Consider the following 13534-nt stretch of genomic DNA (forward strand, 5'->3'; position numbering starts at 1 on the left):
TCTTGGAAAAGCCCAAAATTTGCTCATTTCTATCAAAGTAAATACACCATCAGCAAGCTCAGTGTTAGAAGATGAAATTACTATGAATTACTATGAAGTATTTTACCAAGGAAACTGAAAAAACACAACATGCAAAGAAAATCCATGACCCACATTTTAATAAGAGGAAAGAAGATAATACAGTGGCTGTGTATATCCACTGATCTTCACTGTCTTGGGCTTTATATTTATAAAAAACAATCTTTCTCCTCTCTGTTGAGCCCAGATTAGTTTTATATACATATATAAAACTATATCATATATAATTTTATATATATATATCTATCTAAATACTGATACACACATGTATGTATGCATATTGCAGGGTCCTAGTAGATTTCAAGAGTATTATTTTTTTTCTTTCAAATGACTTAGAAAACACAATTGGACAAAAAAATCAAGTAATTGTGTGCATGCAAGCGTATCTTGCCACTTGTGCATGTAAATTACACATTTGTAAACTGCAGAAATAGCATGCTCAAATTAGGCATCTGATTGCCCAATTAAGTTGTTCCAAAGTAAATCAGATGATAACCTTCAGTAGCTCCCATTAGAAATGTTGTTTCTCAGTACTATTTCACCACATTCATCGTGTATATTCCAAACAGCTGCATTGTTATTTTGTGCTTTTACAGAGGCATAAGCAGCAGTGCACGCTTAATAAAGCTATCAAATGAACTTTGGACTCCCATTTTAGAAAGCTGCTTAGATATTTAAGTCCCCTGATTTCAGTGAGAATGAGCCAGCTTAGACAATCCAAATGAAAAAAATCTAGTCTAATTTCAAATGGCAGAAAAAAAAAAGAAATCCAGGAATTTGTGGGCCTCTGTGCCTCTATTAATAGGAAAATTTTGCTTTTTTGTCTTGCGATTTTTTTTATAAGGTGTCTTGTTTTCTTTAAGCAGTCAAGTATTGTTTAACCATACACATTCATAACCGAATAAATCCTTAATTATTTTTGCATTGAAAGAATGGTTAATTTATGGTAATTCAATACAGGTTAAGATAGAACACCATCTTGCCACATTTCAGTGTATACTTTCTAATGGACAGAGAAACTAAAGCACCCAAATCTATCCGAGTACTGCAAGCAGAGAAACTTGTTAATTCACACATTAAAATTAGTGAAGAGATGGACTTTTACCATAAACACGTTGCTCCTTTGCTGTTGTACTTCTTTTTTCCGAGATGATGTAGAAAGGGAGTATTTTCTTTTCTCTAACAATTTTTTGCATCAAATAAATCTTAGCAACTTTAAGGGGTGGGGAGGGGGGAAGCTGAGCAAACCATTATCTTAACAACAATCTCTCAAATACAAGAAAAGGAAGCAAGAGCAGAACTGCTGGGCTGGATTGTGTCCCTGAATAGCTATTACATATAATTCTAGCGGCTGCATTTACCAGTTCTTTACAGGCCTCCTGCAGCAACAGACATGCTGGTCCAACTGCTCATCATCTCTCAGAGATGGGAGAGCAGTAAGAAAAGCTACAGGACTCCCATTATATTCTTATGGATTTCAATCAAGCATGACTGGGTTTCTTTCCTCAACTTCTTGTTGTGACTATCTCTGCTGGTGAAGTTCCTTTGCTGCTTTTCTTTCTCTAGAGGATCAAAATCCAATTTGGTACTTAAATTACTTTGTTCCACTCCATTGGTCTGTGCCTGGTTTAAAAATCTTCCAGGAGCACTGCTTGTCCTCCTTGCAAGTTCAGACTTTGCTTTTCTCCTATAAACAATCAAACAAAAATCTCAACTCCTCCCCACATCCCCTTTCCAAAAATATAATATAATCATGATCATTTGTATCAGGAGAATTATTTAGCAGTCTCCAGTCTTAGTACAGCTTTTGATCAGAAAACTGTAGCTTATACAACTCTGAAGTGTTTATTAGAAAGCTTTCAAAAAGAGATCTTCGTTTCAGGAAAAAAAAATTGTTCAGTTTAGCAAATACAGACATTCACAGCACAGAGACTGAAATAGTTAAAAATGATCCTAAGGAGCAAGTAGCTCACAGAGTTAGCAAAATATTTAACTTTTTCCTTTCTTTTACAGAAAAACACTGATAGCTGCTCTGGTTTCCATACTTAGTAAGACAGAACCTTGTCGTATGTTCTTGGTTTTGCCTTTTTTTTTTCTTTTTTTAAAATTTTTTCTCTATTGCTCCACACAGGTTTTGATTAGTGCTTCTCCTTGGCTACAAGTGCTTCAGTTTGAAATACAAAGCTCTTTTAAAAAAAGAACCCCAAAAAACCAAAACCCCCGACACCACATCACTGAAGGGAAAATGGGAAGTGATACAGTGCAGCTGCAGCAATCTGGTTCTGCTGTTGTCCTCCCCCATCCCCAAATCCTCTGCATAATTTCAATCTTTAGTCGATGAACCTTTGGCAGGCCTTCTTCCACCGGCAGGCAGTGCACCACATATCTCTGTTCTCCATCCCATAGACCTTCCGACACTTTTTCCCCTCCCCTCTAGGCTTCCTGTCAGAGAGAAAGGGAAGTTTGTTAATGAGGTGCTTTCGTAGCTTTGCTTTATCACCCTAAGATCAGGACAGCAATCTCAAGGGAGCACAGGAGGCAGAGAACCCTCTGGTGTTTCAAAGGGATGAGGGTTGTTTTTGAGTCAACTGGACACAAATTCAGCCACGACTCCACAGCTGAGGGAGCAGCCCTTCTCCTCACCTGACTTCTACAGCCTCTGCAGCACCTGCTCCTCTGCTCTGGGGATGATCCCAGGAACATACAGCCCTGACTTTAGCCAGCAACTAAACCCAGTCTAGGTAAGTGGTACTTCAGCCACCTTAAGTGCCAAGCCACAGGAGACAGTCATAGCTACACCACAACACAGCCCAGCTCACCCCAGGCTGAGGTCCTCTTTGCTGTGGAGGTGTGGCACAAATACTTTGCATAGCTCGGAGCAGCAGACCTCGACTACCAGCAGGCAGCAGCTAGGGGAAGCAGCAAGAGGGGAAAAGCCACCAGCCCCTGAGCTCACCAGTCCTTCCTGTATGGTTTGCTCTGAGCTCCTTGACTGAAGAATAACAAAGTGCCTGAGAACAAATTTTAACCCTTGCTCTCCTTTGCAGCACATTTATGTGTGCTCCTTCTCTGCCATCCCCAAAGTCAGCAAGGCAGGAAGTATCTGCTTGCAAAGCTGTAATGATTGTCATGTTTTCCATTTTATAACCACATTCAAAAGTTCACAAGTTTAGAAAATGATCAAAGGAACTGTTAAAACAGAACTTTTTCACTCAATGCATAGCAAGCAAGCAAACCTGAGGAGCAGTGCTACAGCTGTGCTATCTCTCCTGGTGCCTTTAAATTAAGCAACTGTAACAGATTTAATACCTGTTCTACACGCTGCATGGCACACACAGGAATGGCCTGGTGATTCTTCCCTTGCACACCAATTCATTTTTTTATTACTGATCATTCATTTATGGACACAATCCATGAAGTGGGAAGATCCTAAGTTTGGTTTGTAGCACATCCAATGATCAGAGAGTCATGAAGAAAATTAAAAACATGAAATAATCCTTTTGTATCATTGTAGGGTACAGTCACCTTGAGGACTGTGAGAAACAAGGAGTTTCTTTACTGCGAGAAACTTCAGTGTCACAGTTTGATTTTTTAACATAACTTTTTTAACACTTCTAAACACAGACTCTGGTCAACCATCAGTTGGCTTTAATGAAGTGACTGCATGTAGCTTACCTCCAGGAAGACAAGGCATAAAAAGCTTTGCTTTGATCTAATGTATTGTCAGATACAGTTTCTTACCATGCAATCGAAGACAAACATGATACTGACTGAATGGTGACAAATACATGAGGCAGCCCAGCCTTTCAGGGAAGAAAGCAGAGCCACCTACTGCAGTCCAGGATGCTTCAGCTGGAGCAGTAAATCTGGGCTGCATTGCTTTACAGGGCCATTTGGATCTGCATCTGAACTGCAGACACACCTGGCAGAAGGCCTGCAGTTTTGCTTCACAGTTTGCCTTTTCATTTTGCAACAACTCTCTTCTCCCCCAGCCTTCACCTTTGATGGCAATGAAAAGCAAAATAGGTCCAGAACACTTACTCTCAAGCGTTCTAGTAAGAAACAGCCTGACAACTGCAATCACGGTTGGTGGTGTGGTTTTTCTGTTTCTTTGGCCATTGATATCTTATTTATTAAATGCCCTCCAAGTTCTGAGGCTGCTGGCCTGTCAGCAGGAGTTAATGGTCCCATACCTCAAGCCAAATGCTACTCTAGGCGGTGATGAAAGAACTGTGTGGGACTGTTTCTGCTCTCCGCTCCCTGCAGGACGATTATGAGTTGGTGAGACCTGTCAATACAGACAAAAAAGCTGCTTATGAAGAACACACACATATTGATGCAGCATAAACACTCTTCCCAGAAAATGCAATTCATGATGCAGAGTGGCAAGGATATCCAGGAAAGGTTATTATATATTATTATACAAATGTAAGTAAGTTGTGGTTCTACTTGGAAAGATGTCCGTTTAGCATTAGGTGCATTGTATTGCTCCATTTTGTTTCCCTGTACTTCCAGTCATCCTAACAGAGCAATCCAGAATATAGATCAGCATCATTGCAGGTTCTGGGAAATACAGAAAATGCATTCATTCCTATTTAAGAAGTCCTAATACCTCTTAAGAAAACTCTCTCTAATGTAAGCAGAGAAAATAATGGGAAAAATAAACTCCGCCCTGTACTGAGATCAATACCAGGAACACCCTGAGAAATAAAGGGATTTCATGTGTAGCTCCCACCTGTGTTTTGGCACTGTTTGTGGAGAGACAGCCTTGCAGAAGGGGGTTTGCTGCAAGGCAGTTATGATGTGGCCCTCAGGGTTTTCCTGGGAGTGCAAAGCAGCCCTTCTGATCAAGGCTGCTAACAAGATGTACTGGATTACTTCCTTTATTCTGCACTTTAAACCTTTTCAGTCACTGTCTTCCTTTGTGAAGGGTGCAGCTTGTTCTTCTGAGACTTGCCAAATAAGCCTTTCATGATCCTTAGGGTTGGCAACATAATTTGAGTAATCACATAGTATAAAGCTTGGCCTTAAATAATTCCTAAATTATTTACTGCTAGGGTCTTTTTTTGCTCCTAGGTGAAGGCTACAACCACTTAACATGTAAAAACACCAGAAAAAAAAGATGAACACATTTTTTTCTTATGTACAGAACACAGCAAGCTTCAATTGGCATTGAGTCACTGACTCGTGCAGCCAGTAACTGCAGATACTGTCATAGTTCCCTGCACTGCTATGACTTTTCACTCCTGCCCTTTTGAAGTCTCATAGTATCTGGAAGAATGGGAACTGACCTGACTTGAAGCAAGTTACTGAATGTGCTTTGATTTTTTATATAAAGGCTATTTTATAGCTACTCCACAGTAGCAAAAAAACTAACACTTGTAATGGAGTGCAGACACTCTTTCAACTTTTACTCTTGGCTGGCAACTACAGAATTTTCTGATTTAACTGCATGTGCAGCTCACAGTCTGAACAAGTTTAGATCATTAATGATATAGGAAATACATCTCCAAAACCTGAAATAAGTTTCCTCTCTCTGCCTGCTCACCGTAAGTCATATTTTACATACCCAGAGACCACACTAGCTCTGTTCTGTCCTACAACTCCATAATATTGAGGGCAGCTTGTTGTCTACCACTTTTTTTTTTCTTATCTTTTATCAACGACTTCTCTTGTTTTACCTAAGAACAATTGAAACACTGAAGATAAAATGCAAAGCAGTAACACTTTTTTAGTCTTTGGTATTTACCACACATTGCACACATTTATCACACCGTTCTCCAGTCATAACCCACAACCAGAGATCTCCAGTCAATTCTGCTATGGTTCTTAAACATTTTAAAGAACAGAAAATGTTTATATCTACTACTGCTAATGGATACAAAACATATTCCTGGGTTATCACTGAACAAAAAAGTACTTTGATGGCCCCTTCTGTTACAAGCAGTTATCTTGATGGCTTCCAAATATAGAAGAGGCTTGAGAAGAACTGCAGCATGGAGACTGCATCTATTCTCCTGTTCTCCACAGAGGGTCTCTGCATGATGGTTTCCATGGCCTGGCATACCAAGGCAACTAAACTGCACTGAAGTTGAGCTCTAGTGTATCTTGATCTGCTTTGCAGGAGGTCTAAACAATACCAGTTAGCTGTACTCCTTTGTAGGCCACACTAAGAGCAGATTAAGAGGAGGGCGTGAGAAGGCAATCCTTGCCCTTGAAAGCTTTTCACATTTGAGTTGCTTGTCTAAAGCAGAGAACTAATGTGAAAGAGTAGTGTTTGTTTGAAGGGAGGATCTGGGGTTTCCAGTTACATCTCCTAGGAGAAACTGTGGTTACAGAGAAGATTTTTGATCTGTAAACATCAGATCATCAAACTTCTATCCTGTTCAACCTTCTTAGGTCTTATAAGCAAGCAGGTAAAAATCACTATCACACAGCAGAGATCAGGCTGGCATTCAATAAGTCTTTCATCCTACATTACACAGAAGTGGAACTATATAGTTGTTAATCCTCCAGTACCAAGAGATAGACTCTACTGTTGCTCATCCCTTTTGAAACATTAATTTGTCCTCTTTGTACATCCCTGTGCTGTACCTTATTTTTTTTCCTAGTTCAGTCTTAAGTGGTAGAACAAACATTAACTTGTCCTTTCTGCTTCATGCAGAGACTTACACCTAGCCATGACTCATAGTTGTGCCAACACTCAACCCTCCTTTGCACCTGCAAAGTTACCTTGGGAAAACAGCAAGAAAAAGTGTCTTTCCCATCTGCCTTGGGAATCTAACGTAGGCAAGTCTCAGAGTGCAAAGCAGAAGGACTTTGGAGTTTCCCCTAATTCTCCTCCTTTATGACTACAAGACTTCAAGATCAATGCCTACAGTTAGATGCTGTGAATACCCCTGAGCCTAAAGCAGCCACATACTCAACCCTGCCTGACCCAGCTGTACATTTGGCTTGTTTTGAGGTGCTTAGGAACTTGCTGATAAGCACACTCATGTTCACACAGGCCTTCTGGTGTTGCTCTGCTGAAAACTTGTCTGAAAGTCAGGACTTAATGCAAGCTGTGGTGTCTGTCTGAACCCTAGTTCCCGGGACAGCAGGCAGCGAGTGCTCAATGTCATCAAAATTCCGTCTCCACAGGAATAAATGGGGAAACACCTAAAGCAGGTGTAAAAAAAAACACAAAAGAAGACTATTTTGAAATTTGGAATCGTGGACTTAACTGCTGAAATATAGGCCTAGAAAGGAGACTGTTCAAAATCAGGATTCAACAGCCCTCTAACAGGTCAAGGACAAAATGATCCCATTCCAACATCACTACTGATGTGAAGGAATGTGTAGACCTACATGCTTTTGCAAAGCTGTACCTAATCCTTTACTGCTCGGCAGTTTGTCCAGGCCAAAAGAGTATTCCAAAGCCATTTTAGAAAACTGCTTAAATAAATATTATGGGTTAGGCAAAAAGTAATGGTTTGGACTTGCTCTCTGAAGTTCCCTTGAGTGCTACAGACATGCATCTCATCTCAGGGACCAAATACATATATGACTGCATGAGTTAACAGGATGCTGGCTCTGTCACATACTCTAGGCTTAAATAAACTTCCTAAGAGAAGGAGAAAGTCCCCTATCCTACAGCTTTCCTAAAGCAGTAACACTTAGTGTAGGGGTGGGAATTGACAGAGCCCTGTATTTATAAGGCTATACCTAATTTACTTAAAAACAGGAGAAATGAAACTTTCACTTAATATACAGTTATTTCACATCACTTTGCATTTGCACCTTCACTTACTGCACATAATTTTCCACCACAGGCAAGCCTTTGTAATTCATAAATGACCTCACTGATGACAGAACAGTCAAATGTGTGCAAACCTGGATGGTTTGCTTTTTAATTCTTCCTTTTTTTTTTTTTTTTCTAAACAGCCTTATAAACTTGTTAGAGATATCAAGGCATTAAATACGGTTCCCTAAGCAGTTTATGATTCTGCCATCATCACTGCTTCCCCAGGTTTTTGTGTTTGGATTATATTTAAGTTGTACTTAAATCACTGGCATCTCCATACACTTCTCAGAAGGTGATTTCGCATTTCTTAAATTCTTTTGAGAAATCTCAACTCTACAGCCACAGATCAACGTTGTTGCTTGAACAATAAACTCAACGCATACATGTCTAATCCTGTCCTCTTAAGCGTCTGATTTACAATGTGGTTAATTGCATTTTTAGATTCCCAACACTCCTGGCATCAATTTGTGCTACTCCACAAAAGGAGCCAGTTTCATAATTACTCTGTATCAACTCCATTGTTGGGAAATCAAATCTCAAGGAACTTTATGGATAGCACACTCTGTCAAGGCACTCTTGTTCAAATTGCTGCCAGCATGATGTCTTTCACTGTTAGCTGTTCCTTGATGGAATTTAATAAATATTCATTGGCAGAGTGCAATGTAATTGATTCAGCCACTTTCATTTTTTATCAGCCCTGCAGGATGCCACAGCTTCTGCAGAAAATCTCCAAGACTTGCCAAAGGTTGACAGTAAGAAGCTTTGGAGATTCACGTGATGAAGAGAAGGGAGAGAAATAGTATCTCTTATGGCCATGCCTAATATTCACTGTCAGGAGAAAAAAAGCTGTATGGTTCTTTGGATGAGCAACGTGCCTTATAAGCACACTTTAAAGATTCATAAATTCATGAAGTGTAATATTAAATGAAATGTTTATGATTAAGGTTTATGATTAGAGAATATCAATTTATACTACAAAATGCTTTCCAATAAAGGTTAGCATCCATTACATTAATATTTATTTCTATTTGTTATACCGATCTTCCACTACTCATAAACAGTGATTTGCATTTACTTTTAGTATTCACCATGCTAGGCACTGGAAACCTAGTCCCTTTAAAGTCTTTGTAAAGGTTTTCAACTCCCCCTGCAGTATACCCACACCTGAACTGTGTTACCTTTAGGACTACTGGAAGTCCATGTTTAAGCAAAAGTCCCACTTCTGCATTCCTGTTCATGAAATTAGGCCTTGTATATCAGCATTTTTGAAGAAAGGCTCAGAGTTGACTACACATCCAATACAACTTCATTAAAAATGTGTCAAACTCCAATATGTATTAATATAAAAATGCAGTATGTATTGAACATATTTTCTGTATAGCAGTACAGAATTTTCTGATATCCTTAGGGAAGACATAGATGTAGCCTACTAGAATCAGACTTCGCATTTCATCTTATTGTTTCTTTCAGTTGCCTTTCAAATATGCATCCTTTTCAGAGTTCATTTAGGTAACAGCCCTACTGCTTGAATCCACTTGGCCTCTTAGCGTAACCATTACCTCGCTTATTTTCCATCTAGTTCTGTAAGAAATCTCTTAGTTGCACAAAAAGGAGCATATAGTGCCAGGCTCTGCATCTACCAGAATGTTCTTTTGTAAACATAATTTAAAATATATATGCTGTAGATCCAGTTCTCTGCTTGTAGACACTGATACGAAAAAATAATTAACTGTATGAATTCAGAGACTGGCAAACGTGTTAAAATCAGCCTTTTGAGCCATTTGTCAATCAGCTGGCAAACTGAGGCATACATTGAATTTGCTTCTTTTTAGTGCCCGTTATGTCAAATTTATGACTATCCTGAGACACTGTGAAATAAACAAACAAAAAAGCTCTGGAAACTTGTTATTTTTTCTTTCTTTCTTTTCTTTCTCCTGGTGTCATTCACTTACTGGAATGCCGGTGAAGGTAACTGGAGGTGACTGCCAAGAGATGCTAAAGCTACTGCCATTGGGAGTGAATTTTGTTGACCCTGGAATGTTCACCGGAGGAGTGGCCTGTGTGAAAAGAAAATATTATTCCAGTAAGAAGAACTATTCCTCTTCCAAAGCATTTCAAGGGATCTTTCACTTCTCGAAACTGTAAATCTACAAAAGACTTTCCAAGGTGGAACAAAGCTGCGTGGTTACAAGCATTTTATCCTTATGGGAGGGATAATAATGCATAAGTCAGTAAGAAAAGGATATATTTATATATCACTGTTCTTAAAACCTTGTTTAGAGAAAGACAATAGCTCTCACAAGAATCCACACAAACCCTTAAAAGCTAGATCAGATAAAAAGCCACAAAAAATCAAGTATCATATATAAATAACTTTTTAAATAATGACAGTCAGCAGCAAAAAATATTAAAATGATCACCAGTTCCACAGTGATAAACACTGCGGGATTTAAACTTCTGACAGCTGGTTTAAACAACTGAAGACTGGTGGGTAAGGATTCTGGGACAAGGTTAGCAATCAAAAAGGGTTGGCCATTTCTCATTTGTCAGATAAATGGTGTTAAGATTCACCCCAATTAAAACAGTCTTTCCTGTTAAAAGCAAAGACCTGAATATCATCCTTGGGATTCCAAAAACTAAGCTAAAGCAAACATTTGAAGGATCTCATGGTCCATTGAACTCATATGTTCTTCTTATCTGGGCTGTAATACTCAGTGCTGCCCTGGGGTGCAACACCCAAAGATTCAAGCTCAGAGCATCATGTATCTTCATTTTGTGCCTTCCCTTTGGTTTTCTCTCTGGCCTCTGAGCCCTCAGGAATTCTCCCCTGCCCCTTTTTAAACCCCATATAATTTAGAGTCAGGAAATTCATACATTCACAGTTACCCTGTCTAGCAGGAGTCCAAGCAGCCACCATGAACACAGGCTCACTCTGACTCTTGAATTTCAAGCCTTCACAGCCAAAGAAAGGCTCCTAGGTTTAAACTTCCAAAGAGCCTGCTTTTAAAATGAGTTTTTACTTCTGTCTTTCAGTTGCCTATGCCTGACAGCAACGCAAGACACTTACTTAAGAAGTGTTTGTGTTTGAGGCTGCCGATGCAGTCTCACAGCTTCAGGGAAGAGAGTGCTTCCCTGAGCCACCAGGCAGAGAGGAGTGATGACAAACGACAACCTGATAGTCCCCATTAAAGACAATCTTCAGAGTAAACAAGTGCGGAAGCAATCCCCTGGAGTCTCTCCAAGGAAAAGAGTATGAGACCACCAGATGCCTTGCTCTACGGCAGCGATGCTCTGCGGGCTGCTGAGCCTGCTGACAGCTCCAAGAGGATCCACCACAGACACATGGAGAAAACGTCCGCTGAGCTCCATAAAATATAAAAAACTTGCTGAAAGGCATCAAGAAAAAACTGGCAACTCCAGATGGTACCAGCAGTGCTTCATCACAACCCGCTTCAAACGGAAGGCAGTGAATGACCACAGCACTCCTGCCAGAAGGAACTGGGGCAGCAGGGTGGGCAGGCAGGCAGGCCTGCCTCCGCTCAGCATCCCACCAGGATGCTTCCCTCTGCCTTTTTAGTGGGTCTGATCCAGATACAAACCAAAAAGGTTTAATCTGCACAAGGGTGTATATGAAAGTTATTGCATCTGATAAATTGAAGAGAGTTCAGTTCTCCAGTGCGTATGCAGGTCACGGACTGCGCTGCTTCAAAGCCTCTATTAATCTTTTACTCATATGGTATCAAGACCAAAACACATAAAATTCTAGTGTACTTTTAATATTAATGCTTTGTCTGAACTTGGAAGTTTTTGGAACAGCAGGTTTTGGATCTGATTTGATTTCTGTCATTTGAAAAGCATTATCTCTAAGAGTGGGGCACCATATATGCCTTTTGATGCTTCCTGCTCTGCTTCACGTATGCAAACTGACTGTACAAATAAGGGAAATGAATTGTTTCTGGCATCCCTAGACACATCCAGCACAAGCAAAGATGAAATTAAGACTCAGGGAGGAATTTGGCTGACTAAATTGAGAATTTGTACAATACAGGAGAACACAACTGAGCACATCACCATAGAGCCTCCTTAGGTCAGTGGAGAATTAACTGATGCAGGCCGTGGGATACAGAGAGCAACTCTTCTCAACCTGGTATGCACCTTCGTGTGGCTGGATAAATAGCATCGCAAAATCCACCAGCTACAGTGGAAACACAACCAACCACCTAGCTCAGAAGCAGACATCTAAATTTAAATGAGATTAACCCTTTAGGCTGCACTCAAAACTTGTCAACCTATTAAAACTACACTTGGCTTTCTAAACCTCAAACATTGTGATCTGACATTTCTTTATAGATAAACGACACGTTAAGTGTAACCCATGGAGCTCACTCTCCCTAGTGTTACCTGGTAAGCATGGTCCGTGTGTACGAGGTAGAGGTTGGTAGGAGCTGAGCGGCTCAGAGGTGTCACCAATTTAGTCTCGCTTTTGGCACAGGAAGTTTCAGGACGGATTGCATCTTGGGTGGGAAAGGAAGGAGGAGATGCTAGAGATGGAGAGACTGGGGAAAGACTACTTAGGCCATCGGCTACTGAGTCCGTGTTCAGCCTGATTTCTGTATAGTAAAAATCCTCCTCTCCATCACTGTAGTCAGACTCTCCTACACGTCTGTATCAAGACAAAGAACAAAGGAGTCATTAAATGAAAGCAAGAATGCCAAGGTAAATTTTAAGTTCTAGATACATGAGCAAATATATTCATACTGTCAATACATTAATATTCCAAGTTTCATCCCTACCTACTTTATCAGCACTCTGGCTGCAGGGATGGGGGAGAGGAAATGAAAATCATCTAACCTGAAGGGAAAAGAAGCAGGAATTAGATTTCTTTTCTGTCTGTTTTTCTTAACTTTGACCTTGGAGTAGATGTTTAATTTCTATGCTTCAGCTTAAATATCAACTTCTCATTGCTAACTATTGAATCTCAGAGCACTTTGACTTAAAAAATGACAGAGCAACCACAGAAACTTAAGTAAAGACAACAAATACTGGCAAGATATATTCCACTAATGTTATGGCAAACAATATGTAATCTTATAATAGATTACTTAATTAAAACAAATATAGTTACAGCCATGGTTCACCATAACTTTCCTTGGCATATCAGAAAAAGCTGCTACAAAACAGTCTCACCATGCAACTCATTCAGACACAGGTAGAGACTTCCTGGTTCCACTCCCAGAAGCAGACTTATTGAAGGAGGAGATGTAAAAGTTTTAATTGCCCCTGCACCTCTGGCACTAGCTGCTGTGCGTCTGTGTCTGAACACAAGTGCCAGGAGTGAAGCAGCCCAGCCAAAGCAGTAGTTCCCAGCAGGCTACGTGTTATCCTGCAGTCCAAAACAAACCACTTTAGCATGTTCATAATCCAGATGCCATACAGATGTAACTCACAGCTCATACATGTGTATTTTCTCCAAGTCTTCCATATAGAAAATCTAGGACCTGTAAGCATCCTTCTGCCTGCATGTCCCTATCAGGACTGAATCCTGGGCTTCTCTATTTCCAGGCATGCACCCCAAAACCAGCCCCTAGCCAGTTCTTCAGCTTGCTTGTCTGTATACCTCTACCTTTGCTCCTCTCACCACCTTACTCAATAGAACGTGTTGAGAGATTGTGG

General features: G+C 40.2%; 1 protein-coding gene across 1 annotated transcript in view; it reads right to left on the minus strand.

The window, feature by feature from the left end:
- Positions 1–2139: 2139 nt before the first annotated feature.
- Positions 2140–13534, minus strand: part of LOC104396547 (zinc finger protein 704-like) — a 71447-nt gene continuing 60052 nt past the window's right edge. The window contains exons 5-8 of the mRNA XM_010006397.1: positions 12263–12524; positions 9814–9918; positions 4272–4366; positions 2140–2520 (exon numbers count right to left, since the gene is read on the minus strand). Of these exons, the coding sequence (XP_010004699.1) occupies positions 2409–2520; positions 4272–4366; positions 9814–9918; positions 12263–12524 (574 nt within the window). The 3' untranslated portion in view covers positions 2140–2408. The remainder of the gene's footprint in view (positions 2521–4271; positions 4367–9813; positions 9919–12262; positions 12525–13534) is intronic.

Source organism: Chaetura pelagica, unplaced genomic scaffold (genome assembly GCF_000747805.2).
Source record: "Chaetura pelagica isolate M959 unplaced genomic scaffold, ChaPel_1.0 scaffold76, whole genome shotgun sequence".
Taxonomy (NCBI): domain Eukaryota; kingdom Metazoa; phylum Chordata; class Aves; order Apodiformes; family Apodidae; genus Chaetura; species Chaetura pelagica.